This window comes from Aythya fuligula, chromosome 4, assembly GCF_009819795.1.
Source record: "Aythya fuligula isolate bAytFul2 chromosome 4, bAytFul2.pri, whole genome shotgun sequence".
Classification (NCBI taxonomy): domain Eukaryota; kingdom Metazoa; phylum Chordata; class Aves; order Anseriformes; family Anatidae; genus Aythya; species Aythya fuligula.
This window is the reverse complement of record NC_045562.1, coordinates 3,643,015-3,665,728: the sequence shown is the minus strand read 5'-3', so window position 1 is coordinate 3,665,728 and position 22,714 is coordinate 3,643,015. Positions and strand designations below refer to the sequence as shown.

At 38.5% G+C, this 22,714-nt stretch overlaps 1 protein-coding gene across 1 annotated transcript in view; it reads left to right on the top strand.

Moving 5' to 3' along the window:
* Window positions 1-6,623: 6,623 nt before the first annotated feature.
* FAM241A (family with sequence similarity 241 member A) overlaps window positions 6,624-22,714 on the top strand; it is a 205,047-nt gene continuing 188,956 nt past the window's right edge. The window contains exon 1 of the mRNA XM_032187454.1: window positions 6,624-6,661. Within this exon, the coding sequence (XP_032043345.1) occupies window positions 6,632-6,661 (30 nt within the window). The 5' untranslated portion in view covers window positions 6,624-6,631. The remainder of the gene's footprint in view (window positions 6,662-22,714) is intronic.

Genomic DNA, 22,714 nt, shown 5'->3' with positions numbered 1-22,714 from the left:
AGTTAATTACTTATTGTCTGGTAAATTTCTACTATGCTCCAAATGCACCTTATTATTATTATGGTGCAGAATGCCCATTGTTTCTTGTTGTTTGTTTCTAATATCCAATTCAATTTCTGGGTGAATTTGCCACTTATCAGTAATTTACGTGTTCTATGAACTTGCTTGTAAAATCCTTCTGGCTTATAAGATGTGTATGTGAAGTTCTGCAAACAGGCGTCTGTTCAAAAAGGTGACTTACAAAACCTGTCTATGTCAGCAGCAATGGCATAGCTTTTCTTGAGGCACAGACTGCAACATGAGTTACATGAGCACATGAAAGCACATGAACTTTTAAATGCCATCATTGTAATAAGTGAAACTTTTCATTTTTTGTATAATTTTCTAAAACTTCTCATTTATTTCTGATGATAAATAAATGGGATGCTAGTTTTTCTATGACAGTCAAAGTCATACTGGATAGGTTATGCTAACTCTCAATTAGAAAAAGCATTTACTATTTTTATTTCATCCTTCAGCTATGAGAAATTGCTATACTCAAAATATGCAAAAGTCTTAATGTTTTGGAGCTAATACATCTTTGCTGTTTGACAGACTGGTGAAAATCAATGCACAGTGTAATATGAAACATCTCTAACATTGAAATTAACATTTTTCTAATTGCTATGTAGAGAATGTCTTGATTATGGCTCAATAAATACAACTTATGGCATTCATTTCCTTAACTGGAAGCCTTACAGTTTGCACATGTGTTTCATCTGACCATAAGGAATAGTGTACAAAATGGCAACATCCTAGTTCAAGGGTAACATGGAAATTTTTTGTTCCACCTACTGACCTGTTAGAAGCATCTGTGTATCCTTCCATGTCTCGTCCGCCTATCTTTACATTAATACATTTATAAATTATGTATAAGGTATGTGTATTCACAGTTAACCCTCGAGGATAACTAAACAATCATTTGTGTTGATGTATCTGACATATGTGCACTGGGAATATGGAAAGTACTTTTACTCCGTGCTGCATGATGCAAGGTTTTTGAAATGTTGTAGCCAGGGAAAATATGACTTCACTTCATGCATCTTCCTCTCTGAAGAATGAGGGCGTTTTAGAGCTGCACTGTGAAGTTCCACATTTCTCTCCAAATATGTTACACAGTAAAAATACCAAGCCCATAAGCAAAATAGTATATTTTTTCCCGATTTGTTGATCTTAAGCATTCAGCTAGCAGTTTGGCGCTTACCCTGCTTTTCTTAGTGCTACTACTAGTGATCTTACGTGAGAGTAGTGCTACCTCTAGTAGTGCTGAACCATTGCTGAACAATGGTTCAGCAAGGCAAATGTCTGTCTTTGCTCATGTATCCATGTGTTCATTTTTTCTGCTTCCATCCTAATGAGGCCCAGTTCTCTGCTACAGTGGATGGTAGAGGACATGCAGTCCAAATAAAAACACGTCTGTGACAATACCCATCAGCTCTCTAATTTTCAGGAACAAATTAGCAACAAATCAGAAACTCTTGGAGCAGTACTGGTCATAGCATGGCACAAAAAAATCTATGTAAGGCTGTTCTACAACACACCCACCCTTTCTCCTTCTCTCTTCCAATCCCAGAAACGAAAACACTTCCTTAGATATAACTGTTTCATGTGTACTGCTAGTATAAAGACTCTTGCAGTGGAAAGCAAAGCTAAATACAGCACAAGGAGCTGGTTTCATGAGGCTCAAAAGCAATGAGATACTGAAAAGGTGTTTTTGTCTTAGCAGAACATGTAAAAATGCTTTGGTGTTCCTGAATAGAATCCCAAATATTATTCCAAATTACTGCCTCTTGGTTTGGGTATATTTCATCTATAATATTTCATACTAATTTTGAAATCTTTCATATATAATATTTTAGTATATTTCATATTAATTTTTCCTGGGCACAAAAATCACATCTACATTTTACTAGTTTAGCTCTACTATTAGCTTTTTACTATGGAAAAACCTTCTGATTAATTAAAAATTACTTAGTCTATTTAAAGATGCTTTGTAGAGTCATAGAAACCTCACTATTCTATTGCTAGACACAGTCAAAAAATTTCTGGCTTTTGTATAACCTTAAAGATGCTCTAAGTCATCTCCTAACTCATTGGTCACTTGCTGACAAGCTCAGCTAAGTAGCTACAAATTCCTATAAATTGATTTGATTCTAATTTTATGATTATTCTTTTGAATATTCCCTTGAATACTTGGGGGGGGGGGGGGGGGGGGGGGGGGGGAGGGCGGGGAGAACTAATGCCAGATTTTAAATCTCATCAGTGGTTTAATTTATCACCAGTTATTCTAATGGAAGCTGCATTTGTTCAGATTTATACTGATCTAGAGTATTCTAAAAGACAATCTTTTCTCCTTTTGAATGTCACTGTTATGCCTTGTTTTTAATAGAAAACATGAATAGAAAAAATATGTTTTTAATAAAAACATATTTTACTTGTTTCTATATTTTTACTCTTTTTTTTCCTACCTTTCTTCCCCCCTATTTATCCTGGGTGTTCCACCATCAGCAGTAGTGCTTTGGTACATCACTGCAACTCAGCAGACCTAGTCCTGGCACAGGTGCTGCCAAAGCATTCATTCAGTCTGATTAGATCCATAGGGCATCACGATCACTGAAAAATAATTTCCTATGATGAGACGAGGCAAATCATAGAAACTGCCTTATTTATTCTTTCTGTGCACAGGCCTGATTAGTTTTTTTTGGTGCATTTTGTTGAGCCAGAGCACAATTAACTGTCCACAATCTGGTTTGCTTAGGAGTTGACCTTTTTGCGGTACCATGCGCTCCTTCCCTGGACCAGCTCCTTAGGTAGAGTAACAAGCTGTCTGTCAGCCAGAATCTACATTTGCTTTGCCTTTTCTTAAAGGTATGCAGACAATTAAATAACCCTCTGTGAGATGAGCTTATTCCCTCTCAGGAACATACCACTCCTTTTGAGTATTTTTTTTCCCCTCCATTGAAGATTGTTTATGGCAATAATCTCTCAGAGTTAGATGAAATGCTCTCATTCAAATCCTTTAAGATTTTAAAGTTCCCAAACTGCGTTACAGACTTGCAGTCTTATTTTACAAAAACAAAAATATGTGTTCAGGAGAAAGGAAAAGTTCCCCTCTACCTCCCAAGAAGTGATTAAAAAATCTAGAACAGAATAGTAACTTTATCCTACAGAGTTGGTGAGGTGCCTACCTAGTCCCACTTGCTCTGGGATTCATGCTGGTACTGCTGATGACAGCAGGCTGACTTGTTTTTCCTAGTATGCACACTGGGAAAAAAAAAAGAAGCGTGCCTCATTTTGATGTAATGCATTGAAGCAGTCATGCAAAAACAATTTCTGTCCAGAAGATCAGTAAACAAACCAGGCCTGTGGTCAAGCTTTTTTTTATTCTTTACACCAGTGATTTTTCTGTTGTTATTTTAATGGTTATATTTCATGGAATTACCACCTCATTTTTATTCCCAGGAAGAGTGATGTTTATTGCTTCTCTCAGTCTCAGTGAAGAAAAATAATCCCGTTTTAAGTCAAATACTTGTTTATATGATCTAATAGAAAACACCAGACTGTATATCAAATTTAAGTTGAAAACACATGTATTAAATTGACAGTAAGAATAAATTTGTCATGGCTATAAATGCTTATTGAGACATGTTTATATACGTGTGTGTGTATATATAATTTCTTTCTTGAGGGTTGGAAGAGAGGACAAGAAAAGAACATTGCTTTAGAGAACACTGCCAAAGGGATGCAGTATAACTGCGTCAGATTTAAAACGATCTGTTTAAGAGTATGAAAAGAGAGACTAGGAATATATGAAGTTCCTAGATTCAATTTAATGGTTGGAGGTTTTAATTGATTTAGTTCAAGTAGTCCAAAATGCATTTTTCAAAATTTCTCAAGCTATGGAAAATGTGGTAAGCCCAAAGTACTTAAGAAATAAAGATTGATTGATTTGAAGTGATTGAAACTGATTGAACTGATACAAGGGATTCCAAATGGGAGAAGTATCTCTACAGCCTTTCATATCCAGTGTTTAGTGAGCCATTTTTTTACTTCACATTGTGGCTAAAATAGAACTTGCATATGGACATGAAAGTTCTGATTTCCACACACACTCTTCTGTGACGAACAATCTTAAAAATAAATCTCAAGTGCTTTACACGTTGAAGTTTAGAGGTCAGATTAGACTACTCCTGAACCATGGATGCATCCTTTCCAGTCCTACATGAATTCCAGACCTGTCTTCTCATATTAGCATTTTTCATGTGCTTTGTGATTGTGCACTAACTAGGCCGTGCAGTTTTGCCACCTTCAGAAAAGCTGGGGAATGCTGTACCTTTTTTCCCATTCTTTCAAAAATTCAGATGGCTTCTTTTTGATTCACTATGCCTAGAATGTCTTCTGTTCTTTTCAGAGCCCACCTGGCACTATGTAGCAGGTTAAACAAAGGCTTTAAAGTCTCTTTTGTACAACATTGCTTCAGCTGACAGAGAATGAGTGAATTGTGCCACGAATGCCTGAGCTCCCCACAGGACAGAGCAGCAGCACCCTGGACTGACAAGTGGAGCTTTCTGCTGTGGGGCTGTTCTCCCAGGGAGCTCCTCAGCATCATCTGAGCCTTAGAGGTGCACCTGTACTCACAGTTCCTCAGCCATGAAAACAGACCATTCTTCTGCAGTGCCAAGAAAAAGGGTCCAAGGAACTATTTGCAAAGAGGAGAGAATCCTTACATTAAGAGATGGGAGAAATCTCTGACTTTGCTCCAAGCACCTCAGTCCCTTCAGTCAATGTGAATTTGTTCACATTTATCCTCAGCATGCTGGAGAAGGCTTTAGCCTAAGTTACAACTTACAAGAGTTGGACCTGCTTTAAAGAGCTTGCTGTTCCTCCACCACCCTAGTCTAGGATAGGACCAGAGTTGTGTTTTTTTTTCTGTCATCTTCCATCTCTGGATACCTGAAACACATCTTGCTGATAGAACTGAACTACTAGAAAGATGCTGCAGAGATATTTGATTTTCCCCGCTTAAGTTAATCTTTACTGTTTTTTTAGAAGGGAATCGTGATACTTTTCAAGAACAGAAAACCTGTGAGAGCAGAAGGCTAGAAATAAAGGCACTTAAGCAGGGTAAAATGGAAAGATAGCTATGTCAAATGCAAGTGTGATTATTTGCCTTGGTCTCCTGGTGTGGTGGCTGACCAGATGTGATGACCCTGTCTTTCATAATCTTATTGACTCTGTATACAGCATCACGGCTAGGGGGTGATAGGCTGTTCGCAGCAACTTTTATTTTCTATATTCATGTTCCCTTGTTATTTTTGTTTAACAGGCATATGTATTGAGGACTCCAGGGAGCTAGTGATAATGAATAATTGTTGCATAAGGGTTCTTCTTTGTTCTAATGCATTACTGGCTGGACCGATGGGCTGAGGTCAACTACATGAAGTTCAACAAGGCCAAGTGCCAGGTCCTCCACCTGGGGCGCAATAACCCCAAGCAGAGCTACAGGCTGGGAGAGGAATGGTTGGAGAGCTGCCAGGCAGAGAAGGACCTGGGAGTGATGGTGGATAGTCGGCTGAATATGAGCCAGCAGTGTGCTCAGGTGGCCAAGAAGGCCAACGGCATCCTGGCTTGTATCAGAAGCAGTGTGACCAGCAGGGCTAGGGAGGTGATCGTCCCCCTGTACTCAGCTCTGGTGAGGCCGCACCTCGAGTACTGTGTTCAGTTTTGGGCCCCTCGCTACAAGAAGGACATCGAGGTGCTCGAGCGGGTGCAGAGAAGGGCGACAAAGCTGGTGAGGGGCCTGGAGAACAAGTCCTATGAGGAGCGGCTGAGGGAGCTGCGCTTGTTCAGCCTGGAGAAGAGGAGGCTCAGGGGCGACCTTATCGCTCTCTACAGGTACCTCAAGGGAGGCTGTAGCGAGGTGGGGGTTGGTCTGTTCTCCCACGTGCCTGGTGACAGGACGAGGGGGAATGGGCTTAAGTTGCGGCAGGGGAGTTTTAGGTTAGATGTTAGGAAGAACTTCTTCACTGAAAGGGTTGTGAGGCATTGGAACAGGCTGCCCAGGGAAGTGGTGGAGTCACCTTCCCTGGAAGTCTTCAAAAGACATTTAGATGTAGAGCTTAGGGATATGGTTTAGTGGGGACTGCTAGCGTTAGGTCAGAGGTTGGACTCGATGATCTTGAGGTCTCTTCCAACCTAGAAAATTCTGTGTGATTCTGTGATTCTGTGTGACTAAAACTATCCTTTCCTCATCCTGTGAAAATTTCTGATTTGAAAATAGTAAGTTATTCTTTCAGGCCATCTTTGCACTATTCTATATTGCTTGGTTTCAGCAATCCCAGAAATGCTCCCAAACAGTCTCCTCCCCCTCCTTTTTTTTTTTTTTTTTTTTTTTTGTTTACATAATAAAGGTCCAGCCAGTGCATCTCATATACAAGCTATTTGTACACATCTTCAGCTTACCACAAAAATGCAACATGATGTGTGGTGGGTTGAACTTGGCCAGTTGCCAAGCAGCCAGCCACTTTCTTGGTCTGCTGCCCCAGCATGACAAGGGGAGAAAAGATGAAAAAGCTCACGGGTCAAGATAAAGATGGGGACATCATTTCCAATCGCAAAACAGGTAAAACAGGCTTGACTTAGGGAGAATTAAATTATTTCCAATTAAAAATAGTATAGAATGATGACAAAGACAAAACACCAAGGCTCAAACTGCCTCCTTCGTTCCCACCTCCTCTAACTGTCTTCCTGACCCTGAGTAGCACAGGAACATGGAGATTTCTTCTCTGCTGCTGCTTCTTCCTCAGGTTTTTCTGCTGATCCAGTGTGAATCCTCTCCGTGGACGGCTGCTCCTTCAGGAACTATCCGTCTGCTCTGGCATGGGGCCCTCCAGTGGTTGCAGGGTGGATATCTGCTCTGGTGTGTTCAGATAGGGATGCCTGCTCCCATGGCCTGCTCCTTCTCTTCCTTCACTGACTGTAGTGTTTGCAGGATTTTCCCACACATTCTTTTTTCCCCTCACTCCTTACTCTGCACGCTGTGCATTAGTCAGCTATTGGCTTCTACCTACTGCCACCCATGATGGATTTATAGAGCAAAATCCATTGGTCATGAGTGGACTTGTATGTATCATGAAAATAGATAATTATTTTTTTCCTGGGTCATGTTTTGGTGATACGTGAAGAGAGTCTGGCAGCTATAAACAGAATCTTGGTGTAAGAAACACTGCATTTATTCATCTTCCATCTTTTTAGGGAGAAATATCACTTTAGGAAAATAGTTATTTAGAAATATATCTGCATATTTAGTGCTTATCACAGGTCTACACACACACAGTTAACCAAGGAGAATTAGAGAAATTTTAGAATAGTGTCTTCTTTACCACACGTGCAAAGCACATGTATGTTTGTTTGTTTTCTGGGATTGCTTTGTTAAAAAATACTGATGCTCTCTACTGAATAGGAAGAGAGCAGAGGGACGCATGTACAAACAGACCTGTCTTCAGCTTCATGGTTTGTGCACAGTCAGCCTTTCCCCCTTGTTTCTTGCCAGAGTTCGGCTGATGCTAAGTGAGCACTTCACATGGGAGTAATCTCGAGTGCTGGGTGCACGTTCGGTAGTTATTAGTTCTGAAATGTGGATTAATAGTCCATTGTCCAAACACTGCATACTGCCGTTGTAATATATCTCTCGTAAGGAAATGAAGGCATAGTTTTGAAATGTGAATTAATAGTCTTAAGTCCAAATGCTGCATACTGCTGTTGTAATATATATCTTATAAGGAAATGAAGGCATGTAAAGTGATGTGCCCAAGGATGTAGACAGGGTCATGAAGGAAGTGCAGGAGACTGATTCCTGACCCCTCATGTTAAAACACAAGTAGCAGACAATGAATTACAAACACATGAGCAACTGCACAATATCCTTTTAGGTTGATATTTAAAATAATAATGGAAAAGAAAAATTCCAGACATCTTTCCTGTCTGCTGATTTGATTCCCTCACTTCCTTCAGGTCCCAGTACTCTCTTCTTGTTGCATTTATTTCAGTACTTGCAATCTATTTCTCTAATCTGATCACCTTTCTTGATTAGCTTTCTCTTGTCTCCACTAGATTCAGCACATTGTTTCCCCTTCTTTCACAGCTGTCTCACAGTCTTCCTCCCTGATCCTAGTTGTGCTGGGATGTCAGTGACCCTTTGGCGTGTTCAAAATCAGGCTAGATCAATCAAACTAGATCAACAAGGGGTAGGGGGGAGATGACAAAATATCAGGAACTTGAAGATATTACACCAATTCTTTACAACAGAACTGCCAGATTATTGGTTCCCCACCTATTTGCTCCTCGCTGTTCTGTTATTTTGAATTGAGATTGTTCCTTCATATTTGCTTCAGTTGTTAGGCTCCTGCCACATTTAAGAGTGGTTCATAAATAATATATCCCTCATAAATAATTCTAATTACTCATAGCGAAGAAGTAGCAAGTGCATGCAGATAGGTCAGGAACAGCGTCTGCGCACCTCTCCTCCTTGTCTCTTCTGGTCGTTTTGTAACCTGGCTCTTACCCACAGTTAGAAGCAGGCAGAGGAAGCTCCACACAAATCCAGATGTGCACAAAGAGGACATTTTTCTCAAGCATGCGTATCAAGCATGCCCTTATTTAAGGGTAGTTGGCCACTTGTGCTTTCTGTCTGAGGTGGTTATTTTTTATTAGTGCTCTTTCTATAAGTTTTGCAGGGAGCAAGCCTCTTCGAGGGAAACAATTTGTACATAGAAGGGGAGGCTTCCGTTGTAAACCAAAATACAGCAAGAAATTTGAGCAAGGGAAGATGATCTTTTTGTATTTGCACCAGGAATGACCAGCATGACTCAGGGTTGAAGTTTCTTAAGAGGGAGTGCCTCTCATGCTGTGTCATTCCTCGTCTGTATAGTATTTGGACCTAAAAAGAACTTTTGAAAAATATCTGGGAAACAAAAGGGAAACTGTCAGTCTGGCTGTCATCCTTATTGTATTTATAGACAAAGTTATTGTTTATGAACTGTAGCATTAAATAAACTGAGTGGAAGGTGATAACAGATCAATAATAATTTTCTGAAGTTATAAAACTGGAAACCATTGATCACCACCAATGCAAAAATCACTGAATGATTCCTATTAATGGTATCAGCATTGTAAAATTCAGCCAGCTTATTCATGTTTTACTCCTATATTGTCATTAGGGCCATTGCCCTCATTATCAAGAATGCTGTTACCTGAGCATATTGTTTCCTTATCAGCTGAATTGTACCAGTTACAGTATTTGCCGTAGTTATTTATAATTTTATTACTCTTCCATTATGTTGGAAATCAGAAGCATGTTTCTACCCAGGATGAGCTTCTGTATGAGTCATTTTGGTACAAAGGCTACAAAGGTGCACGCACAACACAAAAGGCGTAGCAGGTGCAGTGTTGATAGTTATCTTCCTCGGCCATATCATAATACTTAAAATAAGGGGGCTGTGGGAGGAAGGAGCAAACTACACCACGACAAACAATTTAATTAAAAATCAAGCTTTGAAAATTCTGAAGCAGCAGGTTTAGTTATAACAGGTGGTGTTTATATTTCCAGAAAACCATAAAAGTTCACAAAATGTTCAGGAAAAGACACTTATAGTAAGTTATAGTTATATAGTTATAAGTTTAATTGATATTTTTAAAGAATTGAGAAACTTCAGTTGAGAATTAAAGAATGGAGAACCTGTGTGTAGGCTTTCTTTTTGTTTGGTTGGTTTGGTTTGGCTTTTCTCCACCTAATAACTTGCTATAAAGAAATTTGCAGAATAATCTCTCTGGAGGCTAAGCGGGAATCGCTAATTGTTGGATTAGCTCATGAATTCATGAATTTGGTGATATATGAGTACTGTAGTCTTGAAATATCAATAGGATGCTCAAATTTCTGTTTCCACTGTTAAACTCAAACCACAAGATAACTTCACTGGAAAGAAAATAAAAATGTTTGTGTAATTTCTGTTGTCATATTTTAACACTTTTGACAGTAAATGAGGCATTTCTAAATTACTATATATATTGAATTTGCAAATATATAGTTGTATTTTAGTTACTGTCTGCATCTCTTGAGGTATTTTTAATAATTGTTATTCAGCAAGGTAAAAAAAACTGTCAGTGTTTTTCCTCTTAAACTGAGACTTGTATTTCACAGTAATCTCTTTGTAATCTTTGAGTTGTGCCTATACATTTTGCTTTATCAATCTTCAGTAAAACATGTTATTCATAAAATTAGTATGCTTCAAAATGCAAGCCTAGGAGGATGTCTTGCTTTTAAAGATCAGAGAGATGATTCTTGTTCTGCTCCTCAAAAGCAATTCGAACACGAGAGACAAAGATTAATCACAGCGTTTCTGTTGTTAAACCTCACTTTTCTGATTATGCTAGTTTAGCACTAGAGTACTTAGCACTGGGTATTTCATATCCAAAAGTCATAGTAATTCATGTTTTAGGAAATAAACAGGAATTTAAAACAAAATCCTCCAGGATCTTCTGTTGTTTTGAAATCTAAGGGGCTCTGTAATCCTTTAAAGCTGTAAACACTAACAAAGAGACCATTGTCACTAAATCAAATTCATCTCTGCAGAAACAGCGGACTGCAGAGTTCCTCACAGATGATAAATGCTATTTAGTGAGCCAGCCTCACTGCTACAACTGCAGTGGCATAGTACGCCAACCAGTGATCAATTTGGCTAATATCTTGAAATCGATTAAAAGTTTATGAAACAACCGTTGAGTTGGATACCTTCTAGCTCCCTGGTTGAGCAGTTTTTCTTTATAATTTCTGTAGACTGTTGCTTTGTTTAACGTTTAAGGTTACATTAGGTCAATCCTTAATACAATCGTGTATTTGGCAAGAGTAGAGGAGGATTAATTAGTTAATGTTTGCAGAAGGCCTTGAAATTGTTAAGTGCTCTGGGGCATAAATGAACGTACCTGCTTTTCTCTGGTCTTGGAATAGGTGGTACCAGCATCAATGCTATTCTCATGCTTGACAAATGTTAACTTTCCATGGATCTTACCATAGGTAAATTCTGAGTTTTAAAATTATTTGGCTGTGCTTTTAATCACTGATTCATTACTCTTCTGAGGCTGTTTTTAAGTGGCCTCCAAAAATATGCAAAAAAATAGTTTTTATATAGCAAGCTCCACGTGTGAAATTCGTAAAAGGGCTTGCAGAGACAGTGGAAATATTTTAGAGGTCCTGAAACAGAGCTGGGAATCTACTGGATGTGCTTATAACGGATTTTGGTGTTTCTTAGAGAACATGTAAGTCTTCAGTAGCATGAGATTATTTATTAAATTGTTATTGTGCATATTATGAGCTTTCTCGCACTGATTTGCAAGCATTACCTCTTCTAGAGATTCCTAGAGATCTAGAGATTTCCTGCTCTTCCTTCCTCTGTACCAGGCTTCTTGTTAGATAACCAGCTGAAGTGCTGGTGAGATAGGGAAAGATGATAGAATTGATGTCCAAGTGAGCCACAGAAAGGTTTTTGGAATATAATCCTCTCTGGAACTTTCTTGGTTGAAGTAGACTTCAAGGGGAAAGACCATTGTGCCTAACCCTACTTCCTGGGGACATTTGTCCCCCCACACTTTTTTCCTTTTCCAAGATTTAGAATATACTTCAATATTTTGAGCAGTACTCCCGTGTACAAGATTATAAGTCTTCACATCTAAACATTCCTTAAAAAGGCAAATGATGGATTGCGCAGGGGAAAATTTCCCATCTTTCTTTGATGCTAACTTCAACAATTCTACTGACTTATAATTCTTGGAGATGAGATGTGAGACTATTCAACTGATGACAGCAACAGACAAATTTAGAGGCAGCATGATTCCTTCAAACAGACATTTCCCAGACTGACTGATAGCAATTCAACTTTCAAATGACACCTCTTCCTAAAACCTCTCTAACAACAAGAAGAAAAAAAAAGTATAATATCAGCGTCGGGTGTGAAGTAAAGTATGATTCATCTTTAGGGTTTGTTTATTCCTAACTTAGAGTCTATGATTTAACAAATAGGTTTTGGGGTGGGTTTTTTGTTTGTTTGTTTTCAGCCCATGAGCTTTGGCAAAAGGTGTGGATGTCTCATCTGTCTCCCCTTTTGTCTTTTAATTTGTTGGCTACTACGGGTTTTCTTTCCTAATATCTCTTAGCATCTAATGTTCTTTGTTATTTTTTGCTTTCTTTAGAAGTAAATATCCCCTATCCTTGGTCTTTGGTACCACTAAATTTTGCAGTTCAGGCTAGAAAAGGATGTAGCTTTAACTGACTTATGAGGTCCAGGTACTCTAATCCTACCTAGGTATCCCGTGGTTGCTGCATGCAACAAATGTCCCATCATTGGCTAAAGAGCTGATTTGATGCTTCTTTCCTCTTTTTTTTTCATTTTATTTTATTTCTGAGTATAGAAATCTAGCAGTTCTTTATTATACAAAACTGTTCATTCTCCTTCACATGTAATGCAAAATCTTTTTGACCCAAACTGTTTTTCTCGGAACTTAGTGATGGAAATACTAGCATTTGCAATGACCAGACAAATGTTCAATGGGGGAATCTTGTCCTGTAAATGTTAAACTAAAGTCTTTCTACGAAAGTATAGGCTTGCAAGCTCTAATGTTCCCTTTAAACTGAAAAACATAGCTTGGCAAACCTGCTTAAAACGTTGCACTAACCTAGAAAAGCCTAACAGTATGTAGCTAGACCTGATTCTCTGTTGTGCTACGGCTGACACCTTGTGTCTCTGAGAAACTGCACGCTAACAGTTTCTTCCATCTTTACACAACTTCCTATTTAAAATAAACCAGAATACCTAGTCATAATATAAATTCTCTTTTCTCTCCCTTTCCCTCCCAGTCATGCTAAAAGTTCCACATAAATTTCCCCTGATATCTGTTCTGTTTACCTGGAGTACTTCATATATAGAAGCTTGACCTAAATTTGACAGATGTGTTCTACCTTTAAAAATTTTTGAGTTTTCTACAAATACTGGTATGTAGCAGTTTGGGAAAATTCAATGAATTATTGAATGATCATATTTTTAAGACATCGTTTCTCCTTTTTAGATCTCTTTGACATATAATCCATTCTGCTCTTGAATGGTAGACCGAACAATAAGTTGATGTCAGTCATGAGCATTTGCCCTGCTTGATGACCTGTCCCTGGGTGTGTATGGAGGAGGGAACTACAAAAAAAATAGTAGTAGTAATTCCAGTTCACTTGTTAGTTCTCTCACTTTTATTGTCTCAATATCATTTTCTGTGAAGAGTTCAGAAACCAGTATAATTACATGTATTCACATAAAGCTAATCCCTCTTCAAACCTTTGCGTAGCTTATATTCTTTTTTGTTCCAAAGTTTTAGGATATCAGTACATTTTACTGTGTTGCTCACCTTTTTTCTGAATTAAGGTTTCTCTGAGTACAGGTGCCTTGTTATGGTTACTGTCTTCAGCACTGAAGTTGTTTGCCTCTGCATAAACTTATTGCTATACTCGTACTTTTGTTTGCCTTGGAATCTAAGCTGCAGTGTATTTATGCGAAGTCAGATGTTTGAGGTTCAATAACCTTTTCAAATTCCACTTGAAAGAAAATGTTGATCTCAAATTTTTCAGTTTGGGAAAGGAAGCATGTAACAAAAGGATCCTACTCTTACAATGCTACCACTTCTTTAGACTCTTCCCTGTAATAGTGTCATAGCCACAAGTCCATTTCTGCTTTTGTGGGATGTGAACCTGCACAAATATTGATTTGTTACCAGTTAAAGCAAACCTTTATTCACCTATACATTGGCACTTATAAGAGAAGTTTGTTGATCAGAAAATCTCTAAAGGCATTTTTTCCTAATCTCTGGTTCTTTTCTGACAGTTAGGAGGATCAGTGTTTAGATTATTTCCAGAGATGGGACAGCCCTTTCTGCAATGACTGGAAAATGTCAAGGGGTCATCTGAGAGTGCATCCACTGTTTGAGCCTAGCAGGAATGTCTTGGGTTTTTTTTCCTTTTTTTTTTTTTTTTTCCTCCTTTCACTGAGCTCATCACAACTGGTGTAAAAGTAAGGTGTTACAGAGCAGCTAAGGGTGTTTATGAACCTCAGCGCTAGATAAACTCAGCTGTAGCACTTGAGTCACAAACTGAGATAGCCCCAAGGCCAATAGGAAGCTTGTACCAATTAAAAGCAGTTTACAAAAAAAAAAAAAAAAAAAAAGGCATGGATATGAAATTTTCTATTTTTCCTTTCTCTTGGTGGGGGAATCATATATAATTCTGCATGTGGACCTCTAAGGGAATCTTAAATTAATTTGCTTTGCTGCAGTAACCATGACAGAGGCAATGAATTTTAAAGAAGAATTCAGTCCTGATTGCCGCAGCAAAGTAACTCTTACTCAGCCCTAGCTGAGTAACTGACTTACCCTGCTTGTAGGTTTACCCTCTTGTTTTCATATAATGCTACATATGTTCTTCTAAGTGTACTCTCTAATCAGAATGCACAAAGAAATGCTTTTACATGGGTAAACAAACACAAAACCTTCCTGGACAAAAGAAACAAGAAATGGGTGATTTAGAGACAAGGATTGACCAGTAATAGGACATGAGATTTGGAGAAACGTGCTCACAGGGCGTATGTAGCTCCACCAGTTTGTATTTCACAGCACCCCAGACTGGAACCTGATCTCAGAGCAGACAAACGGAGAGTGTGTGGTGATAGCAAGACTTGATGTGAGCGTTTTGGGTTTCGGCTGTGAGTGAATGAACTTCAGCATATAAAATGAGTAATGATACTCAACTTTGCTGCCATCAGATATGTATCAGTTGTACCCTTTGTTTCTGATTTTGTATCTGATACAACAGCTGACTTCACTGATAAGCTTCATTGATCATTGAAGGGGTCACAAGAATATAGAAGTGAAGCGAATTTCTGTAAAGATTTCCACAGAAGATTTTGTTTATTTATTTATTTTTCAGTATGGTGTTGCCTACAGTTGTTTGTTTTGTTTTTGTAGCAGTTTGTTTTGTTTTGTTTTCTGATTTCAATTAGTTATTCTGCAGTGAGGGAATGAAGTTAAGAAAGTATTATTCATCAGCTCTGGCCTGACTACTGTGGTAAATAGTGAAAAAAAAAAATAAGGTCCATTACAAAGGCTGCAGTTATTTTCTTTCAAAGCAAAGAGAGAACAGAAGAAGGAAGACTGTGAACTTGACTGACCTATGTGCTGCCTACATGCTTCCTAGTCTAGGGGAACCAGCACGTTCTGCGTAGTCTCAAATCCCTGAAACAGACAAGTATCTTCTAAGTCTCGTTTGCTAAGAAAGAGGATGTTTCAAAAGTTGAGGAGTATGGTGTCACTCAGCTGCAGAAGTAGAAATGACATCTTGTGCCCAGCTTTGTGGTGCGCCCAGGAGGGTATGAAAGCCCTGAAAGAGTCACTTCCATATTTTAAGTTCTGTAATAGATCACTTCTTTATGATACCTTGTTTGAAAAAGGAGATAAAAAATATCTATTCGAGTTTATTCTTTGTACAGTCCTGCTGAAAGCTATGGGAATAAAGGTCATATACAAAAATGCTCTCTCTAGAAAATTGTATTTTCCTCCCATTTTGGCTTTACCCTTTCTCTCCAGCCAGCAGTGATTTGTCTAAATGAAAAGCTAAGCAGGAGATTCCAGGAACTAAATTGCATGGCCCTGTTGGAAGTTATGATCAGAACTACTAGCTGTTAATAATGTGACTTGTATCTCAGCGGGATGCCCCAGGAAGTAGATTAGGATTGTTCTAAACATCATCTGGGATGAACAACGGGGAACTCATGCTAAAAGAGAGTGCTAGTGACTTAACATAAACTCCCATAAAGGGCTTCAGGCAAGAATTGCTCTTAATAACTATCCCAATATTGAATTTGAGAGGCTCTAAATTCAGTTTGCAAGATTGCCAACACATGTTGAAGTTCTTCCCAGGACCTGGCACTGCTGTAGCTTCCCTCCAAAGAAATCAAACAGTAGTGGGCTGGAGAAAAGCTTTAAACCTGGATTTAATTTCTTGCAAATGAAAGAAATGTGTCTTTTTGAAAACTTTCTTCTTTTATACCAAAGGACAAAGAAGTAAAAGTCTCATTGTTTCCCTTTTAGCCTGGAGATCTTTTTTAGAATAAGGAAATGTGCTGTTCTTTGTTTAAAGAGCTTCTTAAAGAGGGAGAGAAAAAAAAAAATATGCAAAGAAGCTAATGCTTAGACAAACCACACAGATTGAACAGGAAATAAATAAATATGTTACTACTTTGCTGTGTTTGGTTTGGGTTCAAGAGCTCCAAGGAAGCAGACCCAAATGAAGCATTTCCTTGTCCCAAGTGTTACTGCTTGCATATTTGGTGCATGCGTCGTTGTGGCTTTTAGGCTCTAATGTCAATGTTGTGTTGTCAATAGAGGAGCAGCAGCAAGTACCATCCTTGGTATGGATTTTTGGTGATGGCATAATACTTGTGGGTAGTGAGGCAGCAAGTGAATTATATAAGGCATGTGCAAGCTGGTGAAAACTTTCCCTTAAATCATAATGCCATGTATTTTACATATTCCAAGTAGGCAACAGGAAAACTACCTTAAGAATGATCTAGAAAATCCTAATGTGACTATTCTGATTATCCTGTGTATCTTCCCATCTTAAGTAAGATGTCCTAACTATTCTGGCTCCAACAGGACGAATCAGGGAATGTATGGAAAAAATTTCAAAGAAGCTTATATCATTTCTTTGAAGTCCCCAGTCTCAGGACATCCACATGTTAATGGCAGGTGCTCTGTGTGCAGTTAGGCAGTTCTCACATTCACAAAGCTTGGTAACATTTAGGTGTGTGTAAATGGAAGCAATTACTGCAGGGCAATAATTAATTTTTCTCCACAGCGAATTGCATAAAGGTTGGTTTAAATTTGATGACAGGCATTTTAAGAAATCTCTGATCTCTTTGCTGATCACCCCCAGCCCTACCTGTCAGTGTGGAATGGCAAGCCATCCCCTTGACAGAAATCCTATGAAAGGACATCTGTGCTGTGTGACAATGTCATATGGAAGGATTACTGGTTTAATAGAGTTGAGTTTTGCTCTTGCTCAAGCAGATGCATCTGTCAAGCAAAAAAAAAAAAAAAAAAGGAACCATGTTTTATGGCAATAGTTTTCACTCTGAAATTTCCATGAAAAAGCAGCAATAAAAGAAAAAAAATATATATATAATTACTGACAAATACATGGTTCATGTAGCTGTTGAAAAACAAATGGTAGCTACGCTTGGAGTATAGTATGCATGACATTAACCAAGTATGACATTGAGAAGTTGGTACATCAGATGTAATCTTATTCGGCTGTAGCATAGACAGCTTCTAAGTACAGACTGAAAAACGGTATTTAAAAGATCACTTTCCAATAGGGCATCTGTGTCCTTCCTCTTTTTTGTGTATATATGAATGTGTATATGCACAAATATTTTTAAATGAACTGAAGAAAAAAATAATAAGCCTGCTTCTAAGGAATTGTATGACGTCAGAATTTGTCTATGCTGAATATTTCACTTCAACAATTACAGTATCTGCACATCCACAGAGAATGCGATGATTGTCTCATGCGTATGAAGGCCATGTGTGTGGTAAAGCACTGGTTTGTAGCCAGGCCTTTTGCTTAACTGAACTTATCAAAGACCATAATATCTAGAAGCTGGATCTTTAGAAACATTCATATAAACACGGTGATAGTGGAAAACAGATGCCTCAGCATCTACTGAAGCTGAGAATTCTCTTTTTCTGTTTTTGGATGAAAAAGAAAGTTTCCATGGTTTTAAATGGGCATTTTTTTCAGGGAACTATATCAAAGTTTGCCCCAATAATCTGTGGCTGTTATTTATATCTGCCAAGGAGAGCTATAAATTCAGCCTTGACATGGTTTCAATAGTGTGAACCTCCAGATCTGCTCTAATCCCAAGATTAGATACTGAAGTGCTGCTTCAATTGTGCAGTATTATCACGTACTATCACTTGGCCCTATTTCAAACTGTAGCTTTATTGACAATACTTTCAAAGCTGTTGCTAAGTTGTGAGCACTCTGCTTTATCTACTGCTGCTTTTACAACTCCAGCTAGGTATACTTTCTCGCAGGAAGCACTATGCTAATAATAATCACCAGACAAAACGATGATGTGTGTTTGACCTTTTTTCATACAGGAGTCTTTGTTCCACTCAGAGACTTTTTTGTGTCCTTGACAATATAAACTTATTTTTCCTTACACCCTCTTGTTACAGTCACTTGTACCTGTACAACTCTTCAAAGCAGCCCTGAAAAGCTGTGTATTCAGATCATAGCTCTGGCTACTCTAAGCTTAGCCTGTTTTGTTGGGTGGTTGCTCTTCCTTTCTCAAGCATCATGACTCATTACTACCTTCAGTCATGGGACTTTTCCAGACAGTGTGGTTGAACAAGTCTATATCATTTCCCATGAGGCATGCAAGCATTGCATGCAAAATACAGATGAATTAAATAGCAGATACATCCATTAATTTGGGTAGACCAGAAACTATGCTCAAGTTCTTTGTGCCTGCCTATTAAAAGTGAAAGGGATGAGCTGATAAATTCCTGTGCCAGCTGCAGAGCAGCAAACTGCAGTTTGTTGAACTGTCTGGAATAAAAAAGGCCGAGGCTAGATTTTGAGAACCTGCCTGAAAGTGACTCTGTATCCTAATGTCCAATATGAATGGCTTCCAAAAAGAAGCTTCTGACAGAGCTGTGAACATTTTGGAAAGGTCTGTTAGCTGTTTCACTGCCAATGCATTTGAATAGGTTACAGGGAAAACCAGCGCTGCCTGATATAGGGGATATTACTGAGATGATCACTTCAGGATAGAAATGTGGCTGCATTACTGCTCCTTTGAAGGCTTGGTGGCAGTTCTGGTTTCATTCTCTGTTAGTACCCCTAAATGGGTAACTGAGAGGAGGCCAGCAATCACCTCTGCCTCTGGTTACCCTCCTGCTTTTTCTCCTTTCTTCTTTATCTGGTCTACATGACTTCAGGGTAGGCACTGCTGCCCCTATGTTTCATTTATACAGTCTATAACACAATTGCGACTGTGTTCTGCCACCTACGTGAATAAAAAGCAGGAACACCTTGAACTGTTTTTGCTGTTCTTATACCTCATCAGCAGGTTGGAAGTCTACTCTCAGACTTCATTCCTGGCCTGAATTTTGCACAGATGTGTGCTTTAACAACAACAGATTTCAACTGAAACAAAGAGTACTGATGCTGCATTTTCCTTTGCCAAATGCTTTAGCTTGGTGTCTCCCACAGCTTAGAAAAGTAAATACTGATTCAGAGAAACATATCACTTGCACTTCTTCCGTGTTTTTAGACTAGGAGCCTTACAAGATACACACTTAACTAGTGTTATGCCTCTTCTCCAAGTAGTGTAAATTTGCATCACATTATGTGTTGTTGTTTTTTTTGTTTGTTTGTTTTGTTTGTTTGTTTGTTTTACATGGCTTTCATAGCAAGTGGTTAGGAACTTTTAAAATCATGGTATGGTTTCAGTCTAGGTTAGCACTCATTGACATACATGGTATTGTTTTATGAAGCTCTGAGTAAGCAGTTTTCTCCATAAACAGAATGGCTGGAAGTATTTATTTTTAATGAAAGCTGAAACCCTCAATATCAACTGAGAAGCCTGCTGTGTTCCCAAATCAGTCCTCTGTACTCTCCTACCTATTGGGAATACTGCCAATAAGCATAGCCTCATATGATACATACAGGATTGGCTGGTGTACTCAACACAAAAGCACTCTTCTTTATCTTGATTTTCTTCACTTGTGAATAATTGAATTTCCTATATATATTGGTGAATCTTTTTGTATTTTTCATTCTACAGTCTTATTGCTATGCTACTGCACCACAAAAACAATTTAGAGCACTATCTTTTAGAAGCTTTTCAAAGCAATTGATTCTATCCAGACAGAGTCTGGTCTATATTTTCTATAAAGTGTATGATAAAACCAAGTAACACAAAAAAGGTATGTAAAATCAAGCCGCTTATCAGTGAAAAATATTCCTTTGCATTTTCCATTTATATAGAGTAAATTCTGCGAACAGTTGTTTATGACTTTACACCCAAATAGATGTATAAAAGCCATAACCTAAAGTCTTAAGCAGCTTGGTTTTATACATATCAGAGTGCTGTTAAGCTCATGGGAAACATGGATCGTAGCCAATGGCCCAGCTTCACTGTAGCCATCTGATGGCTACAGAATCCAGTTACATTGCCTCACATACAGAGTGGATTTAAAAAGTTTTGTGTGAAGGATGAGGATTCCCTGTACATCCTGAATTTGCTGAGAAGTATTGTTGGCTTTCAGGTGTATCATCTGTGAGTTGGCCATTTAGGAAGTATATATTGAGATTCATATCTAAGGATACCGTGCCACATAAAACAAGTCCTTTGACTTTGATGGTTGTTAGAAAGACAACCAAAGGAAATAGTTGCATGAAGGATGCTGGGGGTGCAAGGAACCTTGGGTTCACAGATTTCTCCAGAACATTGGCCGACAGTCACAAATAGTCCTGGCAATCTGCACCAGCCAAGAGAGGTCCAGGTGCAACCATTTCTGACTTAAACACTCAAGACCAATCAGTGTTCAAGAAAAGCTTTTCTCTATGTTTTTCAGAATGCTTCTGCTACATTTTTGTGACACGGGGCTGAAAAAGCCGTATACGAAAGGAATATTTCTACAGGCAGAGCAGATGGTGACTGTCCAGGAGGTTCTTACTGTACTGAAGGAGTTGATCTGTGTGCAAGCATAATGGACTGTATGATGATGGGAGCAATTGTAGATGGTTGCAGTTACCTCAGAAGATGTTGTAACTTTATCTTCACTTTCCTGTGGCACAACAGACATCTACAGACTAGGTCCCTTGTGATGCCACTACATTATACAGTGTGTAGTGTCCGTATGTATCTGTTATTATGGATGTCAAAATAATTCTACAGAAAAATGAGACTAAAGCAGATATGTAAACTGAAATCTCCTTTTTTCAACTCTTCTGTGTTGCTGTGTTACTGTGATCACTTGTGTTTGTTGCAAGAGCTCACTGTGCACTCTCCCTTTGTACATATCAGTATTTAAAACATGGTGGGTGTAGAAAAGATGCATGGAGGAAGCAGAACAAATAGAGAACTCACGAGTAATTTTCTTAAATAGTTAAGTTTGTTAAGTGTTTGTTAAGAGGTGACATTACTAGTTCAGTAAAATAATGAAGCTGAAGGGTCTTGCAGCCAAAATTGCTGTTACTACATCAAATGCAAAATACTGAGCCACATGAAAAACAGAAACATTTGACTGTGGACTGGCATGATGGAAGGGATTGTCAAGGAGAAACTTTTTCCTACAGATGAAAAAGGCAGGAATGAAGTCAGACTCGCAATAGCATGTTTTTCTGAGAGACTTGGGGAAGTGGCCTGAAGTGGGGATTATGAACCAAAGCTCAGAGACAGATAAGAAAAGGATAAAAGAGAGTGTGTGTGTTCATGGAGCACAGAGAATTGGAAGGACAACTGAACACCTATTTCCTACTTGCAGTCCCTGGCAGGAACTTCCAAAACTGGTAGGAGGAAGCCTTATTTTAAGAAAAACAAACATGAAGTTTCTAGCAGAGAGAAGAACTGTAAAAGTGTTACATCTAAAGACAGCAAGCAATTGCTGAAATAAATCTGACCTTAATCAGTTGGAGTCACAGAAAAATCCCATGAGTTTTTATTTTTGGATGTAGTGGGGAAGACTTAAAGTAGTGCCATACTACTGAACTTCACAAAATAACGTAGGTATCAAAGGCACTATCCTTAATAAGGACTTGATAAAGAAAAGCCTTTAGCTTAAAAGGAATATACTGAGAAGGGGATATGCTGGAATTTTCTAGTTATACCCTGAAATGATAGATTGTTTAAGGTAATGCAATGGCAGCAACATGGGATTCTGAGAGGAAAGGGAAGTAGCGAGCTCTGCTGTAATTCCCCTAAAGCTCCGACAAGTACATGAGCTGTGAAGGCTGTGCTTCCAACCTAGGCAGGCTTGTGCTTAATTGGTGGAGTGGATCTGCAAGTTCTCTTCCAGCCAGCTCAGTGTTTCCTTAAAGAAAACAACCCAGTAAAATAAGGACCTGGTCCTGTGAACACCTTCAAAGAGAGCAATCATACTTGTTTCCCTGACACAAAAATTAATATTGTACTCAGTAGTGTTGGTCTCAGAATGAAAATCTCTCACCATCACACACTCATTCAAGATGTCAGAACCAGACTTTTTAAAGACCACATGAAATGTTCCTTAGTTATAAATTATTAACGTTGTTAGACTGTTAAACAAAAGAGGAAAATAAAGAGTTACTTTGAAGATATTTCCAAACTTGTAACAACAGGTTTACAACACAATAGCCCTAAAGGAACGGATCTGTATGATTTAAAAAGTAATATTAGCTAAAGCAGTCATTAGATATGTCACAAGGCTAAGAATAGCTCTGTAATCATCATTCTGTCAGCATGTGAAGAGATAGGATTTCACAAGGTCACATAAGAACTTCAGTCAAAAAAAAAAAAAAAAAAAAAAAAAAGCAGCCTAT